Genomic DNA, 21,733 nt, shown 5'->3' with positions numbered 1-21,733 from the left:
CCCCCTTCCCCTCTTTTTGTATCTCTTATCATTCTTGAGAGACCCCTTGGTATGTGGGAATGAAAAAATTGGCGCACGTGCGATTGTCTCTGGTGGAGGTGCACACCAACTCCTCCCCTTTATCCGATCTATTCCTATTGACATCACATCGGATGCACTCGAACCTCCATTACTCCTGGGAGCACTCATCTACGTGTTCATCCACAAGTACCACTATCATCGTATTTTCAGATAATCGTAAATCCTTTTGATTACGAGAGGCGAACGGTAACTGGCTGAGATTACATTCGCATGGAGATGTCCCTTGAGCGTTGGAGATATAGGAATTCCGCTCAAACATCCGGGGCGGATTGACTCTAACCGATGGAAAAATTGAGTCTCCAAGGAAAGTCGTATTTTCCGATAATCGTAAATCTCTTTGATTACGAGAGAACGGTAACAGCCTGATATGACATTCGGTGTGAGATCTCCCTTGAGCGTTGAAGTAGGAATTCTGCTCAAACATCCGGTACCGGGTGACTCTAACCTATGGAACAATCTAGTCTCCACGGACAATCGTATTTTGGGATAATCTCAAATCCCTTCGATTACGAGACCCCGAGGATAGCTGATTGAGATTACATTCCCTGAGGATTCCTTGAGCAGTGGAGTGGGAATTTCGCTCAAAGACCCGATGCCGGATGATTTCAGTCGATAGGTTAAAAAAAATGAAGTCCACTAGGAGATGATGGAGTTTGAGAATGAGATCAGCACGGGGATTCCCATCCAGGGTTGCGGTTCTTGAGCATTGGGGTAGGAACTTCGCTCAGAGATCTCCCATCCAACGATTTCAGCCGATGGAGAGAAAAAAAAAATGATAGAGGATGAAGGATAAAGGATGGATGAAGGTTGAGAATGAGAGGAGCAGATTCCAGCCCAGGGCTGCGGCCGGGTTTCATCGAGAGGGCGAGGGATGGGGGAGGCTGCTCACAGGAGAGGCTTTTCCGTTAAAATTGTGAGTGGATAGCTAGGGCCACCTAGTGGGGGTAGACTGCACGGGGCAGCACCAGGCGAAGGTATACCAAGAGGGGATGAAATCGAAGCGAAAGGGTGGCATGTGAAAGAGGTTGGCATGAGTTTGCTCACTCTGCGGCTCCCGCCGCTCGGGAGCACACACGCGGAGCCAAAAGAATAAAGAAAAAAAAAAGGAAAAAAAAAAAAAAAACAAAATTTATTTCCACTATTTTGTTAAAAAAAATTATAAACAAAAACCTCATCGCAAATAGTACACGTGTATATAACAAATTTTCCACGCAACATCATAATTATATTGAAATCTGGTCTTCGAATAATAATAAAAGCCAAAAAAAAAAAAAGCTTGGGAAATCAGTAATTCCTTAAAATACGGTGGAAATAAAATCATACGTACAAGGTTAAATAATTGTAACAAATTCGATAAATCGACAGGATTAATTGGACCTGGAGTCGGATTTCGTGGGGAATTTAGTGAGAGAAGGAACATGGTACCGTCGGTTTTTAATCCACGATAACAGGATATTTCATCGAACAGCAGCGCCGTGAAACGAATTTCCGTAATTATTTTAATGTACAATTTGTATCGAGCGGAGTAATTGTTTTTGAATGGACTAGTCTCTTAGGTGTCACTGATTACATTATTTTGTCCCGATTCTTGGGACGGGTTCAGTGTTGTGTCGTAGATTATTAGAGGGGAGGTAAGAGCTGCAACAGAGCTTAAAATTGATGGGACTAAAGGAGTGATTGAAAACAAAGATTCAAGTGAACATTGACAGTGATAAATATGAGAATGCAATAAATAGTGAATAATATAAATCAACGAGGATAGATCCAACATCTTGACGCACGCGTGAAGGTACACGTGACAACTAACTCGTGAGACACTCGAAATTTTGTTTTCTCTTCCTTTTCAGTACCGATTAACGTGATATAAATCTAGGTGCATAACCGACTGAGAGGATAAAATTATTGAAATAACCAGGGATATAGAGCGTTATTTTATGGGACATGGTGTCCCCGTTTGGCTGTGTAAGATCGTCCTCGGTAATGCTCCACCATTCACACCTAAACCTCTCCATCAGCAACTGAATCCATCGGAATTTCGATTAATCTTCATTAATTTCTAAAATAATTAACAATTATTCCACAAAGTGCGCATCAACTAATGAGTACGAACAACCAACGGACAGCTCCAGTCATCGTACTCTCTCCCCTTCCAGCGCAATTTATTGTTTATTTAATAAATATTTATTGACAAAATTATAATATGCTGTTGTTAAACATCTGGAGTGAAGTGGATTAATTTAAACTGTTGGCCCAATATCACAGAATGGTTAACGTGACTGATAGCATTACGGAAATAACAATAGAAGAGGAAAGAACTTGAGCTACTTTAAATATCTGTGTGTAAAAGTCGATCGATAAAAATCCTCAATCATTGGTGGAGGCTATGGCTGGCTACAATCACGCAAATTCACAGCGAGTCGTCTACCATGCGACCTATCCAACTCCACTGGCCCCAAGTAAGAATTTTACATACCACAACGTGTATCACATTTGTTATATTATTATTTATTCCAGCTATCATTAGTCTTGATTAAATTATACAACCCCTCGATGTGACAGGTAAATTATTAAATTGTAACCGATCCCAAATTTATTGCGTTCTATCATTTATTTATGCTCCTATTTCTCTCGAGTTCCGCCATTTTCTTATTGTCATTTTGATTATATTATTTTTTTTTTTCAATCCACGTACTCTTCGATTTTTTCGGAAAATTAAATTGTTGATATTTGAAATTTATAAAAAACGGAAATTTAAATTGAAAAAAAAAATACTTTTCGATTTTTTTTTATTATTAATTACGGTACTCAGTAAGTACTCATTATTTCATTATTTCACATTTCAATTTTTAATCATTTTAACACAAGCTTGAATCCGGCTATCAGTGTAGCCTTGCCACAGCCTTGGCTCGCAAGCTTGTACCAAGGAACCGTAACCTCTCCCCGGGGATGTGAGAAAAACTCAAAATTACTCATTACCAGGTGAACTTTCAGGGCTAAACTGTAGAAATCGTCAAAGTTTAATCGAGATATCGTGATCGTAAGAAATTTCTCCCGAAAAAAAAAATCCTGACACTCGCCTGAACCTTCGAAGGGGTGACGGGAAAAGGGTTAACAATAATTAAACTTCTGTCATTTCACCAAGTTTCATATCAATGTACACGTAACGTATTAACAGTTGAGAACTCGGTGCAACGGGTTTGCATGTCTTGGCGAATTGATCGACCATTATTTCTTTCACAGTCCTTTTAACAAATCATAACAATGCACTGGCTATCATACATCTCCATCGTAATTTGTATCACTCACATTCCCGCATAATGTACCCTTTTTATCATTTATTTACTCATACTCTGGTTTAAAATAGTCCAATGGCAGAGGACAAGCAATTGTCTGAAAAACAGGTCACTACACTCAGAGAAATATTCAATTAAAATTACGTGTATTTTTCGTAATTCTGGAGCGAAATTTGGTTGTCGGAAATTTTACGGAATTATTACGTAATTTTTATCTAAAGTTACGGAATTTTTCCGCGGTGTTCCGCCATTTTTATCTGAATTATCAATAAAAAATAACGATACCGTCACTTTAATTTTTCGAATCAACTCCGTAATCGGTAATTGAACTAAAAGTTCTGTAATTTTTACTAAATATTTCTCTCCTGCCAGATTAACTAGATAATTATTTATTTATATTTCACTTGATTTTGTCCCACCGAGTATATTTAATTGTTGTAAATAAATGCATTTTACTGGAGTCATATTTTTTTTCTGCTGTCGAGTACTCGAAGAGACCGATTCATTTCAAGGTTGCACGCCGGTGCTTCTAAACCGTTTTTCGTTGATCCATTCTTTTCAATAATAATACATGTGCAATTCCACGTGGAGAGATAGATTCAGTACTAAAAAAAAAACTCACGAAAGAAGTAAAATTCAGTAAAAAATGGCAGTTGGAACTGAAATTCTACGATTTATCCTCTAAAAAATATTGATGACTCGTTTATTTTCTAATTACATCATCATTTCGATACCGATTAATTACAGATGATTAATTACGTAATTATGGGGTTGATTAATCGATAGGTTGATTGATTAATTCCCAAGAAACGATTTCTTCTGATTCGATAAATTGTTTTTAATTTAAACTGAATATTTCTCTCCACCAATTGAATTAATTCCGCAGACGCACATTTCTCGAAAATATTTTTTCATCTAGATCTCGGGGATGAATTCTGAAATTTTTTAGCATCAGTACGATAGAATGTCATTTCGTGGACCAACACCGGGGATTTGGGATTAAACTGTCAATTTGATTGACAAAAAATTATGAAAAAACTGAAATGAAGTTTAAAAAATTAATGAATGATAACGAAATGATTCTGTACTGATAGCGACGATTCGTAGATCTGGAAAATGTGGGGATCCTCTCCATTACGTCATGGCATGCATTTTATTTTTTTTTTGTGGATTTAATGAGTGATTCATTGATATCGTGGGCTGATAATTTTTACAGTCTCTCATTCCTGTGGACTCTCTCATTCTAGATGGCGATCCAATAAAACTACCCGAAAATTTGGAAACATTACCCCGAGCCGAGCATTTTCCCACCCAGAGGCATCGATGGAACACAAACGAGGTGAATACTTGAATTTATACCCGATAAATCAGTCTTCAATTGTTAATTGAACAACAGGGAATGCACGTCCGATAAAAAAAATGAATGAAAAACCAAAAATTCTATTTAACTCCAAAAAACATCTTTTATTTATGAATAATTTCCCCGTTTTCTCGTGGTAAAAAATGGAATCCAAAATTATAATATTCCCCGATAATTTTCGTGTGACTGGTATATTTAACTGCAATAAATATTGTTATTGTTTTTAATAATTGGAAGAATAGTGAATTGTTTGTAGAAAAATATAAAAACTGGAGTAGGAGGAGAAGAAAGGATATTAAAATATTTGCGGGAGGATATTTTCCATCGTATTCAATTCTCCGGAGACGGGTATTGTTTTTTAAACAAAGAACATCACACCTGATAGTTTTTAATGCACATGTGATTGACGGCAGTGACATTTTCTGAGAAAAGAAAAAAAAAAGGAATCATTCGTTGCAAAAAATATATAAAATATGTGTTAAATACACTTTTAACACATTTTATTTATTTAATAAATTACATATTCCCATTACCCTAACACTTCAAATAATAAAACCTCCGTCTTCCGTCTCATTTCTAATTTCTTTTTTCCACAACTTCACATTCTCAAAAATTTGATTCTAAAATTCCCTGAAATTCATCAAATGATCTTTTTTTTTCAAAAAATAAAAATAAAATAAAAAATCTGAGATTATCCTCGAGACCTCAACACCTTGGTAAACACTGAGAGAAATATTCAATAAAAATTACGTGTATTTTCCGTAATTCTGGAGCGAAATGTAGTTGTCGGAAATTTTACGGAATTATCACGTAATTTCTATCTAAAGTTACGGAATTTTTCCGCGGTGTTCCGCCATTTTTATCTGAATTATCCATAAAAAATAACGATACCATCACTTAAATTTTTCGAATCAACTCCATAATCGGTAAGTGAACTGAAAGTTCCGTAATTTTTACTAAATATTTCTGTCCGTGAATGGATGATTGATAAATAACCGGGCGTTGTGGTTGCGTTATAAATTTCTCGACTTGAAATTTCAAGTGTAATTTTCAAGCAGTGTACATGACCAGGTGAGATGCCTATCACAGGTCACCGTTGATAATCCATCGGTGCGTTGTTATGCCATAGGCATACATGTACCTATTTAGCGTGTATTCAAGCAATGTGTTACACCGCGTGTGCATCGTTATGTGTATGGATCAGGCCATAGTCCCTGTTTATGGTATACGCTAGGTGAAAATATATCCGTATTTTCAATGTGTGTTATATACAGCAAGTTGTACAGACATGCGTGTTTCCCAATGTAGTCCACGTTACTACTCTGACCCCAGTCGGCCTCCGATCAATAACCAGAGTTACCAAGCTGGTGTTGAGTCGACTCGAGTTGGTGAGTCTCGAAATGCTTTTGGACTTTCCTTCATTTCCCCATTTTCTTTTACCTCCACCCATCGTTTATCTTAACTCAACTGTATTGATGAGGATGGAGAATAATTTCCCGAGGCAAGCACTCAATCGATGAAATTATCTCAACTCTCGAGAACCACTAGATTCAGGTGTAAATCGAGTGCTCCATTTTTTTTCAGCGGATGGAGTTGCTCCTGGAAATTTTTAGGGCATGATGGAGCGGAAGATATGATATTTAATTCCGATAATCTAGGAGATGAAGACTTGAATTTTGACGGAATCAGAAGAATTGATGAGGAGTTTGATATTTAGGAAATTAAAGAAAGTGGTTAATGAGGGTGTAGATAGTTTGGAGAGGAGTGAGAGTCTACCTCATGAGCAATAAATGAGGAATAATGTGTGATGATCAATTACTTAATTTAGCGAGAAGTTTGTGGGGGTTCGAATCCCGGCTGAATCGAACTTTGTTGTCATGATATAAGCGCAGTCGCTAATGAAGTGTCTGACGTTACCGGCAGCGGTTCTCAAACGTCCGCCAGCCCCATTTGTCTCCAATGATTAAAATAAAATATCGCGTTCTCAAAAATTCACTGTCGACCTAAAAAATCACTGCCAGTGGAAAAATGCGCGATCTTAATGCATCAGGCTTTCGATGAAATGGATTGTATTGTTACTGAGTGTCAGAAACCAGAGAAAAATCAATGCGAATGCTTCCAGGAAATCGCCGCTATTTTGATCAGCTTCCAAAGACACACAGAATGGCAGAGCCGAGAGGTCAAGGTGCGTCCTCGGAGTGGTTCAATGCTCCTGTATTCGCGGAAGAAGGTACGCTATCGAAGGGATGGCTATTGCTGGAAGAAGCGGAAGGACGGGAAGACGACGCGGGAGGATCACATGAAGCTGAAGGTTTGTATAATCGTTAATTGATAAATATCGATGCCAACCGTTAACCACGAAAACAATGCGATTGGAAACCAAAGGTCCAGGGGGTGGAATGCATTTACGGATGCTATGTCCACTCAGCGATATTGCCGACATTCCATCGGCGCTGTTACTGGCTCCTCCAGAATCCCGATGTTGTACTCGTTCACTATCTCAACGTTCCATATCCTGATGGGGATGCCAAGTTGGCAGCTCTACCGCCGTGTCTGGTTCTACCACCTGACAAAAAGGAATGGACGAGGGACGAATTGGCCGCTCAGCTGCGACCGATGTTTCTGGGCAGCGATGATGATCCAAATAATGCTCATCTGAATCAACACTCTACACATCCCGTTGATATGATTGTAACTCAGCTGCTGGATAGACAACGGGCGTCATCAAGCACATCATCCAGTGCTGCTCAATTAGCTCCTAGAAGATTGACACCTGACAATCAGGTAATTAATGTTTATTGAACTGAATATGTCATTTACTGTATCAATAATCCAACCCAAAGCTACAGTAATTCTACATTCTTTTATTATGAAATGAATTATTAATTGATTAGAAAGAAAAAAATTGGAATCGCGAAATGGTACAAATTGATTGTGACAAGCTGTCTTCGAGGATTCGATAGCAATTGCAATTGTTTACTGTTCGTACACTCCATTCCGATCTATTAATCAAAATGATATTAAGTCCCTCACCCTTCAATGTCTGACCCATTTTATCGACAGATGGGAAAAAGAAAAATGCGAATGGAGTTCTCACGTCATCGAAGACTCGTTCAATTGCCCCAATTTCTGATACTTCTAGGTGACTTCGACGACTGGAGGTCAGCATACCTCATCGACGGGGTCATCGACCCGTGTATATTCCAGACATTCTCATCCAGCTCAAAATCAACAAGCAACACCCCTCGTTCTAAGTTTACAACAAATACAGGGTGGAGGTGGTCTTTTGATACTGAATAGCCAACCTTATCATCATCAGCAGCAGTCGCAGAGTCAGCAGGAGAAGCAGACGCAGTCACAGCCGCAGAATCACCAGACGGAGATTCAGGCAGTCAACGAGCAGACGCCAGTCCAGCAGACGAATGTCGATCGTGAACAGCAGACACAGCAGGACATAAATACCCAAGAGAATAATGACAGACCAGTCCTACAGACCATCGTCACACCAGGAAGTGGTACAGACGTCACTGAATTCGTCGAGACCCTTGATCTCAGTCAGGAAGACATCCAGAGAACTCTGTCAGCGAACATGATACCATCGTCACCTTCTCCCTCGCCGGCTGACAACCACATAATAAATCCCATGGATTTCATCGACTCCTCTGACGACGTGCTGGTCAATCTAGACGCTTTCGATGTCTTCGGAGATCTGCCGGAGCTCCACGATTTTGAGACTGAACAGATTAAAACCGAGAGCCGGAGTACTTCATCACAAAATGACAGCACTCGTGGTCCTGGAGCTACAGTTCACATTGCTGAGTACAGCCCGGAGTGGAGCTACACCGAGGGTGGCGTCAAGGTAAGTCAAAGGAGATGTTCATGAAGGGATGAGAATCAAACAGGCAAATCTCTTCAGGTATTAGTGGCAGGACCGTGGACTGGTGGGGGCAGTTCCCAATCGTACTCGGTTCTTTTCGATACAGAACCTGTTGAAGCCTGTCTCGTTCAGCCCGGTGTATTACGTTGTCGATGCCCAGCGCATGCACCTGGCATAGCATCCCTCCAAGTGGCTTGCGATGGATTCGTTGTCTCCGATAGTGTTGCTTTTGAGTACAGACGAGCACCCACTACAGAGCCTAGCCCTGAAAAAGCACTGTTGGATCGCTTCGCGGATGTAGAGTCACGATTGCAGGGACCCGGTCCACGCTCACCAGTTGCACACCTTGAGGAACGACTAGTAGCGTATTGCCAGGTAATTCTCATGATCGAGGTCGGATAGAGATTGGAGAAATTTAATCGGGTATTTGTAGGACGCAGTGATTCGTCCTTGGCGAGCCGGTGCTGAGCCTCTGCAATCGACTGGGCCAACACTTCTTCATTTGGCTGCTGGACTCGGCTACTCCAGGCTGGCTTGTGCTCTTCTTCACTGGCGTGCAGAGAATCCAAGCAGTGTCTTGGATGCCGAGGTTGATGCTCTTCGACAGGACAATGCTGGAATGACACCTCTGGCCTGGGCTTGCGGCGCAGGACATGCAGACACTGCGCGTATCCTTTATCGGTATGAGCGTCTGAAGTTGATGACATAACGGTGAGTCTAAAAGGTTATTTGATGGTTCCTTCAGGTGGAATGCGATGGCCCTGTGCGTGAAGGACCGGCAGAACAGAAGTGCCACGGAGATTGCCGCGGAAAATGGTCACGGGGTCATAACTGAGGAGCTGAATCGCATGGAGGCGCGCCGACAGGACGAACGCTTGTTTTTGAGACCAGCAAGCCCCAGTCCAAGGAGACCTTCGCAGGACAGCGGACTCGATTTGGCATCATGTTAGTCCTTTCACTTTAATCTTTAATTCTGTGAAATTTCTCCGATAATGTCATGGCTATTATCCATTCATATATGGCAGGTTAGCTATCTGTAGCACAAGATACTTTCCCTTTTTAGAAATTTTGATTATTTATAATGCGACAGAGTGATCAGAGTCCCAATTGGGTCCCAATTTGTACCGTCACATTAATTGTGAGAATCTGTAGATTTTTAAGGGGTTTTATAATCGAAAAACACAGGTGGTTCCCTGCTACTGGAGAATATGGAATTTTCACAAGAAGATGACTCGTCCGTAGGCATTGGTTCACAGCGAATGGAGAGTACATCAAGCTCCCAATCGTCCGTAGGTCCGTACTTTTTCACATTGGAAAAGAATATACATAGAAATGAAGTCACAACAACTCCTTCTGCCTGCGCCTGTGTGTTTTGTCTGTCTGTCTGTCTTTGTGTTTCCCAAATATGCATAACACTTTTCATATTGAGTTGTATTTGATTTTTCAAACACTAATTTAGATGTCAGTGTAGACGATCTGGTTTCCTCCTATCGTCGAATATCAGGATTGAAGGAATCGATACTTTAATTGGGACATTACGGGGTCATTCCGCCAATTACCAGAGGACGGCATTATGACATGTTCTGGTTGAATGGCATTTGGTGGAATAATTCTCGTACATTCCGATTATCGAGCTATCGAACTTTGACGACAGAACACAAGATCACAAACTCTGTAATATCTCTCTCAAACTATTTCGGCTTCAGCAAATATTGATGTAGCTTGGCCTGGGGACAGTATGGGATTTTTTTGACCGAAGAATGAAGAGGGAACATCCAATGAAGAATCTACATCCGTTTATACTTTCGTCTGTAATATCAGTGTGAATAATATGTCTCGCTTAGACAACTGAGCGATAACAGCTGACGTAGAAGAAAACCCAATGAGTTCAAACTTTTCGATGTTGATGTTTCAATGTGTAGAATAACAAAACTAATCTGTACAGATTGTCTGCTTTTTGCGAGTATCGCTAAACCTTCATTTCCTGTTTTGTAGGGGAGGAAGATGTGCGGGTGTTGACATTAGCCGAGCAAATAATCGCAGCACTTCCAGAAAGGATTAAGAGGGAGAAAACAAATCGAAGTACATCCCTGCCACCGCCCTCACCCACCCCATTGGCTCTACTGGAGGACCCTCTGACCGAGCCAATGGTAGAATTTCTCTGTTCCATCATTTAACGTTTTAATCACAGATTGATTCTGACTGTTGACATGATGTTCCCGCAGCCTTTGAATTCAAGCGATTTGTTTGATTGCTACCGAGAATGCAGTGGTGGAGCCGCATCAATATCCGATGTGGATGCCGAAGCGAGTCCCTCGAGTCCCTCCAGCAGCTGTTTGACTCCAGACTCACCATCGCCATCACCAACGACTTCCGATTTCTGTGAGTTCTTGCAGTTGCAGCTGCAGCTGGACAACGGACGAACCACCCATTTCCACAGCGTCGAGAGGCCCATTGGGTCTGGTATTTACAGCAGGACGACTAGTCATGATGGCAGCGAAGCTGATCTCAGTAGATTGACACTCTCTGATCGGGAACAGAGGGAGCTCTACCAAGCAGCTCAAATGATTCAGAAAGCCTATAGGAGCTACAAAGGGAGGCAGCGACAGGAAGAAGCTGAACGACATGCTGCTATTCTCATTCAACAGTACTATCGACGTCACAAACAATACGCATACCACAGGTAGAGTCAATTATTCATTACTGTTGAGTACGATGTGCATCTGGAGCTTTGAATATTACAGACAAGCTAACAAAGCAGCGCTCGTCATTCAGAGCAACTATCGCAATTATCGCGCTCGTCCGAGTTTCAAAAGCACAAGACCACAATCCGTTCATCAGCAGGCGGCGCATCAGGCTGCGAGGAAAATACAGCAGTTCATGCGTCAGTCAAAAATCAAGTGAGTTTACCTCTTGATAATAAGTCCATTCTCCTGAAGAATTCATGCTGATAGAATAATTAACGTCGACACAGTCACAAAAACAGTCCTGTGCAATACTCTTGGGGTATAAGTCCCATTTCACTTTTACGTAAAATAAATAAATTGATTCAAGACATAGACTTCTTGTTTGACAATAGCTTGTCCTTGGATGACACTCGACCGGTGAGTTTATTATGAGATCGGAGGTCACGCGACAATATTAGGTTCATTAGGAAAAATTGTAAATGATTGTTGATTATTTGACTCACCTGTAGATCTCCCGTTTTTATAGACTGCAGAACGCCAAGGCCGTCGCAAGAGGGAACGCGAAGCTGCCAGTGCAACGTTTTCAAATGGCTGTTGTCCACCGAAACTAGCCCTGATTTAGCCTAGAAGCTAATCCCGACGCCATCGCTACTTGGTCTTACAACCGATACACTTGGTAGTGATAGAATGCACTGTTGAAAAAATTACTGAATTCTCTGGAGACTCGAGAAGTTTCTTCGAATTTTTTATTTGTTCGATAGTTCAGGGAACAAATCCAGAAAATTCAGTGAAAATATTTGAACAGTGTGCACTGCATGCCCTAGCTGATCAATCATTGAATGAAAAATCTGTGATTTCAGGTTAGTGAATCTCGATTCGAATCCAAGAGCGACCAATTGCGAGGTGGAACTTCTGACCGTCCATCATGCTGCCTCCCTGTCAACACCTAGAGACCCAAGCTGTTAGAGATGGGTGTTTCTTGTTTCATCGGATTAATTTATCGATGAAAAGACGATAGAGACTGGATCGCGAATCGACTGTATATTTTTATTTATATTTATTTTGTCCGAGTGGACGCAGGGGACCGCTGAAACCTGCGTTGGTACATTCGGCTGCTGAAGATGCCACCTCCCGCTCACTCGAGTGGAACCAACTTTTCACAACAAAATGTCCGCCTAGGTCTCTAGAGACCGGCGTTCAGCTACCACCCACGTTGGTAACTGCACATTTATCTGTACAATTTTTTATGCGAATGCACGCATTTAAAAATTTATAGAAGAACTTTGCCCTTTCTCCGAGAAATCCTGTTAAATTTTCACTACAGCTGTAAGAATTCTGAAGTCTTAGAATCCTACTTTGCTTTTCTCTCTTTATCATCATCACTGGACTATTCTGCTCGTTTCTAGAGGAATTTATTTTCTTGTTGTTATAAAATCCAAAGGAAAAAACGTGAAAGTGTTATTCATAAAAATCTTTGCAGCGAAAAATTCTCAGGGAAAGCGCTGAGTTTTTCTATTAAAATTATCGTCCGTGGGATATCGCAGCATGAACTCCATGCCGCTTCTTCCTTGAAAAATAATTCAATTGAAATCTCAGACTTTTATCTCATAGACTCGACAAATACTGCAATATTGTTAAATCTTATATTTGCAAGCACCGCGTCGTTGCAATATACTTGAATCTTCTTCTCTTCTCATTTTAATTCTGATTCATGATTCTGAAGTAAAATACTAAAACTTTATTCTGGAAATTTTAATAAAAATTTATGACATTAGTTGAGGTGAATTGATTTGTTATATGGATAAGAGTGGAGGAGTGAAATCAAATTTACGATACAGTCTAGAGTAGAAAATTGTTCGCAATGATATCGACATATCATTTAGACAGCCCTTTTTATAGAGTTCTGTTCATTGGTCAGAGTGTCTCATCGGAAATCTCGAGAGAATGACCCCTAGTGATTTCTTCGCAAAATAGCGATTGAGGACAAGATTCTAAAGATGTACATATTTATTCCAGAACCTTCAAAACAAATATTCAATTTCTTATTGACGATGGGTAGTTCATCATTCTACGATAATTCAATTTTCTCAGACTTCTAGTCTAGGAACTAATCAATACTTTTCATCGATTATATATTTCAATCAATTACCGAATAATCCCGCTATTGGGAGATGATTAACTAATTGGTCGTAATATGAGAAGGTTTCAATCTTTCATTTTTTTCGTGAGATTAACTCAGTGCGCTATCCAGAACAATCCCAATGTAGAATTTATATCTAACATAACCTGAGACTTGTGCGTTGGTGATAAAATTGTATTGCTACATAATGTGATAATGATGGTGATCAAAGAAAGTATTTCCGATGCTTTGCAGATATAAGAACAAAAGACAAAATTCAAAATAAAACTAATAGCCGGTAGTCAGTATTTTTGAGAGGTATCGGAATTTCGAAAAATTCATTGTACGAATTCTCAGCCAAAAGAGAGCGAAAATATCTGAAAGATACTTTTCAAGAATTGTTCAGTCAAGAATAGAATGATGGAATTAATTGAGGCTCACCGGAGCAGACTAAATAATTATAATAATTATCTAAAAATGCGAGGTGGAGTTGCCGCCATATTTGAAATCCGGTGCTACAGGGGAGGAGAGGGTATTTAAGATGGCGGCGCGCGCGATCGGAACTCACCTCGTATTTTTGAACATGAATTGAAATAGTTTATCGCTGTTAGATCATTCTCCACTAGTTTTATTCAGTTTCTATAAAAAGAAGAAATATTTTAAGGCATCTTTGAGGAAATTCCGTAACTTTTTGGCAGAGAATTCATTCTGCGAAGTATCTTCCGCATTCCAGTGACTTTTTTTTCGAACAACCGAGGCCTCTCAAAAGACGAAAGCTGCTAACTCCGAGAAAATAGAAATTCAACGATGAGAATAGGCGAGGTGGTGTCACAGACAAAATGATTTAGTTGTTAAGCTCACACGCTCAAACCCCTCAGTTCCATCATAACGGAATATCAAGACATCTTGATAATTGCGTCTTAACTGTAGATATTGGATTAATTCGATAAGCGTTACGATAGTGATAAATAAAAATTGCATTGTAAAAGGAATATGTATATAAAGAGAAGATATACACATGAGTCAATTCCAACATTTTCATGCATCAAGCTTATAAAAAGGGTATCAGTGCTTAATTGAGGTTAAATTAATGAGAACGAGGCAGAAAATATTAAATTTTTCAATCAGTAAAATTAAACGATAAATTAATAACAATCTCATGCTGACCTGTTTAGAGAGGGTCAGTGAGATTTATCCAATATATTGTATACAAACCAGTATAATATATTGAGTATTTTTGCTCTTTATACATTCCAGTGATCCACTCATTGAAATTTAGTAATCTGGGAGGTATGCGCTCTGTTAATAGAACAAGTACATTATTTCAGGAAAGTTAATCGTACGCTTTTGCCTATGCAGGGAAAAAGTTCTACGAATTTTCAGATTTTACATAACAAAAAGATAATTCTTAATGATGAATATCGTTACTTAACGAGATTTATAGACACTTCTAAGCGAATCTGACTTTGCTACTAACATTATCTATTACTAATTTTTCCAGTTTAATGATGATTCATGCCTCAATCCACCACCGATGAGACGACTTTATTTATATCTTCTTTGAATCGCATTGCTTTTGAAAAATTCAAGAGATTTATCCTTCCCGTTTACCAGAAGGATATCAAATTAACCGATAGAAAATGAGAAAAAAAAAAACAGTTAAATCCATAGACGCTTCGAAGATGACATGAAGACGTAATTTTAATTCAATGAATCCTGAAAAGTCATGATTAGTACAAGAAATAATAACGGGAAAAAAAAAACGTTTTTAAATCTTAAATAATGGAGCCAACGCATGGCCTACTTGCTGCCCCTTAAATTAGCTTCGAATAATCAACTTTAACTTCTTTACTATTGAGATTCACGAGAAATAACGAGACATCAGTAAAATCAGAGCGTCAGATTGACGAATAGTTAATGCATACCGAATTACCGAGGGTATTAATAGTTAAACTTTCAATCCTTTATTTGATAAATTATTCAATTTTATTAATGACTTGACGGGAGCAACTCTGTTCCACGTACCGATATTTATTCTTCTTCAGCTGTTTTAGAATTCATCACAGGCGATTCAATCGATAAAATCTGAGCTTTATTTATTTTTACAATAAAAAAATGGAGTAAAAAAACGAATGGAAATCATTGGAGCGTGATATGTCCGTACGAATTTAGCCACAGGATGTCGCACTTTTGTCCTATTTGCTTTTAGAAAAAAGACTATGCGCCATTTTCTTATAATATTTCAACTCGCATATGAGGAAATTGATAAAAGCATGGGAATGAATTGCGAGAAGCGACAAAATAATTAAATAATGATGTTAACTAATGAATGAATATACCTCTGTTTATCATTTGATCAATATCGTTCAACGAATATTGTAAATAACGAAACAATTTTATCTATTCCCGATTTTGGGGGAGACGGATGGTAGTATTAATTACCTCACAGTGTCGTCCAAAGGAAGATGATGATTTTCAATTATAATCATTATCCGTCTTCTTCTTCATTGTTACTCCAATTCATCATTGCATTTAATAAATTATATATTTATTGACTCACTTACCTATTGAATTACCCCGAGATATTTTCTATTTTTCGTACCCCTCATTCAATCCCAGCCATTCCATCTCTCATCGCATCATATCTCATTATTGCATCCATTTTTTATCACTGAAATTTATTCTGACGTATGACCGAAGAATTTATTTTAAAAATCGCAACATCAAATATTAAATATTTCTAAAAACGAAGGAGTGAATTGCAGAAATAAATAATATTACAATTTATTAGATCAAGTAAATTAATGAAAGATTAATTTCTGGGTCGATAAGATTTTTTGTTATTATTATGTCATGGGAAAAAAATCTGCCGACTCTTTCTGCGAGATTTTTATCAACAAATTTTTTATAGAAAAAAAAGAATTCTCGTAATACTTTAGTGGATTTTTCAAATTTATTTCGCAGTAGTTGGATCCATTTTTCTCGAGCTTGGCACAGAAATAGAATTTCGTACCGTGACCCGCGTTGACGAAATATTTCTGTCTTGCATCGTAGTAAATCTTCATAATAATTCAATAATAATTTGATAATAATTCGATAATAATTCGATAATAATTCGATAATAATTCGATAATAATTCGATATATTCTGATAATTCCCGCACTTTTTATGAGATGATCCGATGAGCAGAAAGATACATTCCAGTTCGTTCCTGGTTTAAACCAAGTTAATTCGCTGTGAATAAATCCAATTAATATTAAATCGAATGTTGTACGTCAATAATGCCGTCCAACGAATACAGAATGGCACATATTTATTTATTCTTTTCCTGCGAAATGATACTCCATTAAATATTCCGCGCAACAATGTATTTGAAGCATACAAACAGTACAAATTATTTCCTTCACTTTTTAATGGTAAAATGTTGTGCTTCAGCCATCCGCCATCATCCAGGAATTATATAATGATAGGATAAGCTTACAATGTAATTTTATTAATCATCCTCGAAGACAACCATACAATGTTCCATAATTTCAAACGAATACATCAAACCAAGAAGCCGAATTAGTGAATTACAATAGAATAAGAAGAGAAATAACGAGAGATACTGGGACTAAAAGATTTGGACCCGATGATTCTCCCGATCGCACACAACAATATTTCCAGAGGAGGTGACAGCAACGCCCTCTAGTCCCTTGAATTCTCCGTCGCCGCTACCCCAGTTGCCGAAGGCCCTGACGAATCCGCCATCAGGTGTAAATATCTGAATGCGATTGTTGCCTGAATCCGCCACGATGATGTACCCCTGATCGTCAACAGCGACACCACGTGGAAATTTGAACTGTCCGTCTTCAGTCCCTTCGGACCCAAACGACGATAACACTCGTCCCCCCACGTCAAATATCTGAACCCGATGATTATTGCTATCGCTCACGATCACTCGATTGGTATTGCTCACAGCAATGTAGTGAGGATGCTCTAGTTGCCCTCTGCCACCGCCACAGGTACCAAATTTACCCACAAATGTCCCATCTGACTGGAATACCTGGGTGAAAAAAAAATAAAAAAAAATTGGAAGACCTAGAGTCAACAGACGATACGATTACAATTTATCATGCAGTTCATCTCAATGTTCACTAAATATCCAAAAATATCCACTAGGAGAAATTGACAGTCATTTTTTCCAACACGTCTTCATATTTTTGGACATAATTACACGTTTTACCTGGAGATTTCGAGACTACGCACCTGCACTCGGTGATTCTCTTTGTCGCAGACGTAGATGAAGCCCAGGGCGTCGGTGGTGATGCCCCAGGGGTAGTTGAAGCGACCGTCAGCCGTGCCCTGTGACCCGAAGGTCCTGAGGAAGTGACCGGAGGGGTCGAACACTTGGATCCGATGATTGTATCGATCAGCGATGATGAACTGACCGATTCGATTAACTGCCACTCCAGCCAGACAGTCAAACTGGCCCTCGCCGTTACCGTAAGTACCGAACTCATTGATGAATTTCCCGTTGGAATCGAAGACCTGCACCCGGTGGTTCGAGCTGTCCGCCACGATGATGGAGTTGTCGGGACCGACCGCAAGACCTCGCGGCCAGGTGAAACATCCGGCTCCGCTCCCCCGCATCCCAAATTTCAACAGCTGCCGCCGCTTCAGCATGTACTGGTTCCTATTGAAGAATGCAATAACTATTGTAGAATGTAATGCAATGTAGAATGTACATAGCAAAATAATTATTGAGTATTGAGACTTACCTAGTTGAGGAACCTGCTGCCGCGGGGATACCTTGAGCTGCTGTAGGGGACGTGGGGGAGCCTGACGGGTTTTTTTGGTCGTCGTCAGAGGATTCGAAGGAAGTTTGACCGACATGTCTCAAGGGCAGACCAAGAGACAGTCTCCTGGAGGCGGCACTCGTGCTGAAAAATTCAAGGTCTCATTCGGTGGGTCCAAGAATTCGGGGGAATCCCAAAGTACATACCTGGCAGAAGGAACAGATGACGTGGATGTGGACTCTTTGTCCTTTGCATTCCTGTTGCCGTACTTGTTCTTGAGGTAACGTGCCCAAGAGCTCAGGGCAGCGCCATCTTTCTCCGCACCGGCACGATCGCGGTCCGGACTTGGCTCTCGAGACTTGAGCGCGTGTGTACTGCGGCTCCGAGCCAACTCCGAACCCGCCCCGTATTTGGCAGCTAGATAGGCGTTCGGTGATTGAGTTGTTGGCGATGGTGGATCCTCATCTAGGTCGAGATCGTCGTTAGCAAAATTGTGAGAGCTCCGCGATCGCGCGACACGCTGGCGTCTCTCTTTGAGGGCCGCGTAGCGTGTCCGGGGCGACAGTGGTTCCACCTCGGGCTCTGGCTCACGGTCGCGTTCACGTTCTCGCTCACGCGGGGCTCCCACCGTTGCTTGGCTTCTGCTCTTATTCAGAAATCTAGAATTTCAATCAGTTTTTTACGTTTAAAAAAGTGTCATGCAGGTGCAAGGGGTACAGAGCGCAGCATACGGGGAGATTGAAAGGATCGAGAGAGATCTAGTGGATCATCTATTGGAGCTCAAGCTGTTTACCAAGTATCTTCGATGGTCGCAGTGGTTCATGCGGGTTGCAATGAAGTTATCCGGATGAATGGAAATGGTAATAGCAAAAGGTGAGATGCAATTTTTATTCGATCAGACAATATTTATGGTAGAGATGAGATCTATGAATAGAATCATTCATTCGACATTCGTCAATAATGCAAGCGCATGATAAATCGGGTCACGACTGAATAAATTCTTGACTTAGGCAAGGAAATGTGAAGAAACCACAACAAAACATGCATCGGCCCTCCTTCGTAGCTCTCTCAATTCCTCGATTCACCGGATAAATCAATATCGATGTTATTAGTTGCAGATTTCTTAGATTCTCTTTGGCGTTTGCTATTAGATCTGTGTGTTGTCTTCTTGATTATGCTTTACGACGAAAGATAACTCGGTATTGATTTCTGATATATTCCAATGAATGCCATTTCTTCAATCATTGCAATTTCAAAGGGAAAAAATAAACAAAACGAGTTAGTATAAGACTGCATTTTATTTACTACATCAACACACTGACGCATTAAAATGCTTCATTATATTCAAATTGAAAAAAATAGTACAAAAACTGAGCAACCAATCACGCAATTGATAGACGACGATAGCAGAAAATTAGCGTCGATAACTGGACGATTCAAGCCAAAAAGACTATACGGAATAATTATCACAATGTCTGGCGAAAAAGGAAATGCTAACTTCTCGATGATTATGCAAAATCGCGAGGGAATATGGACGCTGGGTATCATCAATGTGGCCAACCTAGTCCATCATGGCAGAAGCAAATTCGTAAGGACTCCGTAACAAAGTACTGACACACAAAAAATTGTGGTGACCATTTGCATTGGCATGGGATTCCCAAGGACATGGTTAGCCCTTCCATTCATATGTACATTCTTTGTAACTTCTTCAACTTCTCTTTGGGGACAATTCCTTGTAGCTTCTTTCGTTTCGTCCGCTTCATCAGCTTCATCCATTTGGTCTGTGTCATCATTGCTTCGTGACCAAAAACTTGCCTGAAGGACATCATCAGAAGTATGATTCGAGTCATCTTCAGAGTCATCGTCATCTCGTTGGTTAGACTTGGAATTTATTGATCCATCCGCTGTGTTTTCGGTAATAGCTTCACTACTGGAAGCTTCTGTCAAGTGTCTCGTGTTATGCATCATCTCGAAATTCTGTTCATTCATATCATCATCAACTAACTTCTCTCCAGTCATCTCTTCTTCGCAAGATTCATCAGTACCCAATAGTTCAGTTCTGGCATCATTTGGAAAGCCATCAGACTGAGGGTCAACATTTCGTACAAGATAAATTGGAATCCTCGATTTATTCAGTTCAAGATCTTCACTCGTGACGATCCAGCCCTGATCATCGAATAAATGCTCTGCACTCATCGTTCTGTGACGAGCACGACCAATCGAGTTGAACTTTCCACTAGACTCCCGATCGACCAAAACTACAGACTCATTGCTGTTCTTCGGATCAATCAATCCAGAATGTCCAAAACTTGAAGAAATCCCTTCGGAACTCTCGTCCGGCGATATCTCGCTGGAGATCGAGTTTTCATTACTGTGGACTTTGTACTGTTGATTGTCCGAGTACATCTCGTCTTCCCCGAGGGAAATCTGCACATCTTCCTCTTGATCAGAATCCTCCTCCATGGGAGTGATGTCTCGATCCTGTGCAACGCGGGTCAAATAGTCGAGAATTTTTTCATTATCCTTGTAATCGCTCTCGACGGCTATCATTTTCCCACCCAAATCACTTCCATTCTTGGTGAAGTCCTCATTAATAACATCCGCATCAACATTCATATTTTTTTTGAGGTCGTTAACCATATTGAGGACATTGACATCATTCAACTCTCTAACATCGATATCAGACGCGGCTTGGTCGTCCTCGACACTAAGTCTCGGCATATCGCTTCCGCTATCAATTGCAAAGTCTTTAAAACGCACATTGTTCACTTGCTCCGTGTTATTTACGAACCTGCTCGTGTAGCCACTCGGCGATGACGACGTCAATCCAGTTGGTGACGATGTTGAGTGCGCCGGACTGCCACGTGGCGATGAATACCTAGACATGTCGTAAGGGTCACGAGAAAGAAACAATTCTTACAAAACAACGACACATCAGCGGGGACGAACAATTTGGAAATAGTAGGAGATGCGGTTGTTGGATATAATAAAATGAATCGATTGTATGTATCGATTATGTTTATTGTCCAGTATCAGATAGTCTAGTTTCATGAAAGATCACACGGAAGTATGTCATGACAGTTTTAACGACAAGCTTACCTGGTGGATGGTGAGTCCTCCTTGCTGCCGCGTCTTGCTTCAGCACTTCTGGCCAGCAGTGGGCCGATGTCGGTCCGGGCCATTGCCGCTTCATTTCTCTGCTGCTTCTGCGAGGAGGGTGCTACGTTTGCGGTGTTTGTCCGTGTCTCTTGCTCGGACTCTTCCTCAGTTTCCGTTTCGGTCTCCTCCGAGGAACTGCTCGTCTCCTCGTCGTCGACGTCGTCCTCGACTTCTCTCTTTTTTGGCGTCTCCTCACGGGTAATCTGAATTGGCGGTGGTGGAGCTGCGCGATTACCTGAAAGGAAAGTGGAGTTTTGAGATTGGCCCCAGGAGGACTAGCACTCGTGAAAGGAATTGAAGCGATAACTGGATTTCACTGACCTGCGCCTAAAAAACGGCTTTGAAATGGTCTCGGGCTGCTGGTGGGGGTGGCAGGTGA

The 21,733-nt window shown here is 40.4% G+C and overlaps 2 protein-coding genes across 2 annotated transcripts in view; one reads left to right on the top strand and one right to left on the bottom strand.

Annotated features, from left to right (window-relative positions):
- Nucleotides 1–1,187: 1,187 nt before the first annotated feature.
- On the top strand, nucleotides 1,188–15,073 carry Camta (Calmodulin-binding transcription activator; the record flags this gene model as incomplete). Its single annotated transcript, XM_011309459.1, is given in 15 exon segments — nucleotides 1,188–2,537; nucleotides 4,622–4,713; nucleotides 6,857–7,045; nucleotides 7,120–7,518; nucleotides 7,877–8,593; nucleotides 8,651–8,986; nucleotides 9,045–9,292; nucleotides 9,357–9,556; nucleotides 9,797–9,904; nucleotides 10,607–10,761; nucleotides 10,837–11,294; nucleotides 11,356–11,511; nucleotides 11,691–11,715; nucleotides 11,825–11,953; nucleotides 12,159–15,073. Coding segments are annotated over 14 exon segments (3,252 nt in total). The 3' UTR covers nucleotides 11,921–11,953; nucleotides 12,159–15,073.
- Nucleotides 15,074–16,713: 1,640 nt separating this feature from the next.
- tn (tripartite motif containing protein thin) overlaps nucleotides 16,714–21,733 on the bottom strand; it is a gene marked incomplete in the record, with an annotated part of 7,945 nt that continues 2,925 nt past the window's right edge. The window contains 7 exon segments of the mRNA XM_011309458.1: nucleotides 16,714–17,462; nucleotides 17,666–18,092; nucleotides 18,178–18,339; nucleotides 18,402–18,854; nucleotides 20,987–21,073; nucleotides 21,295–21,589; nucleotides 21,676–21,733. Of these exon segments, the coding sequence (XP_011307760.1) occupies nucleotides 17,031–17,462; nucleotides 17,666–18,092; nucleotides 18,178–18,339; nucleotides 18,402–18,854; nucleotides 20,987–21,073; nucleotides 21,295–21,589; nucleotides 21,676–21,733 (1,914 nt within the window).

This window comes from Fopius arisanus, unplaced genomic scaffold (assembly GCF_000806365.1).
Source record: "Fopius arisanus strain USDA-PBARC FA_bdor unplaced genomic scaffold, ASM80636v1 scaffold00067, whole genome shotgun sequence".
NCBI lineage: Eukaryota > Metazoa > Arthropoda > Insecta > Hymenoptera > Braconidae > Fopius > Fopius arisanus.
This window is presented reverse-complemented; position numbering and strand designations above follow the sequence as displayed.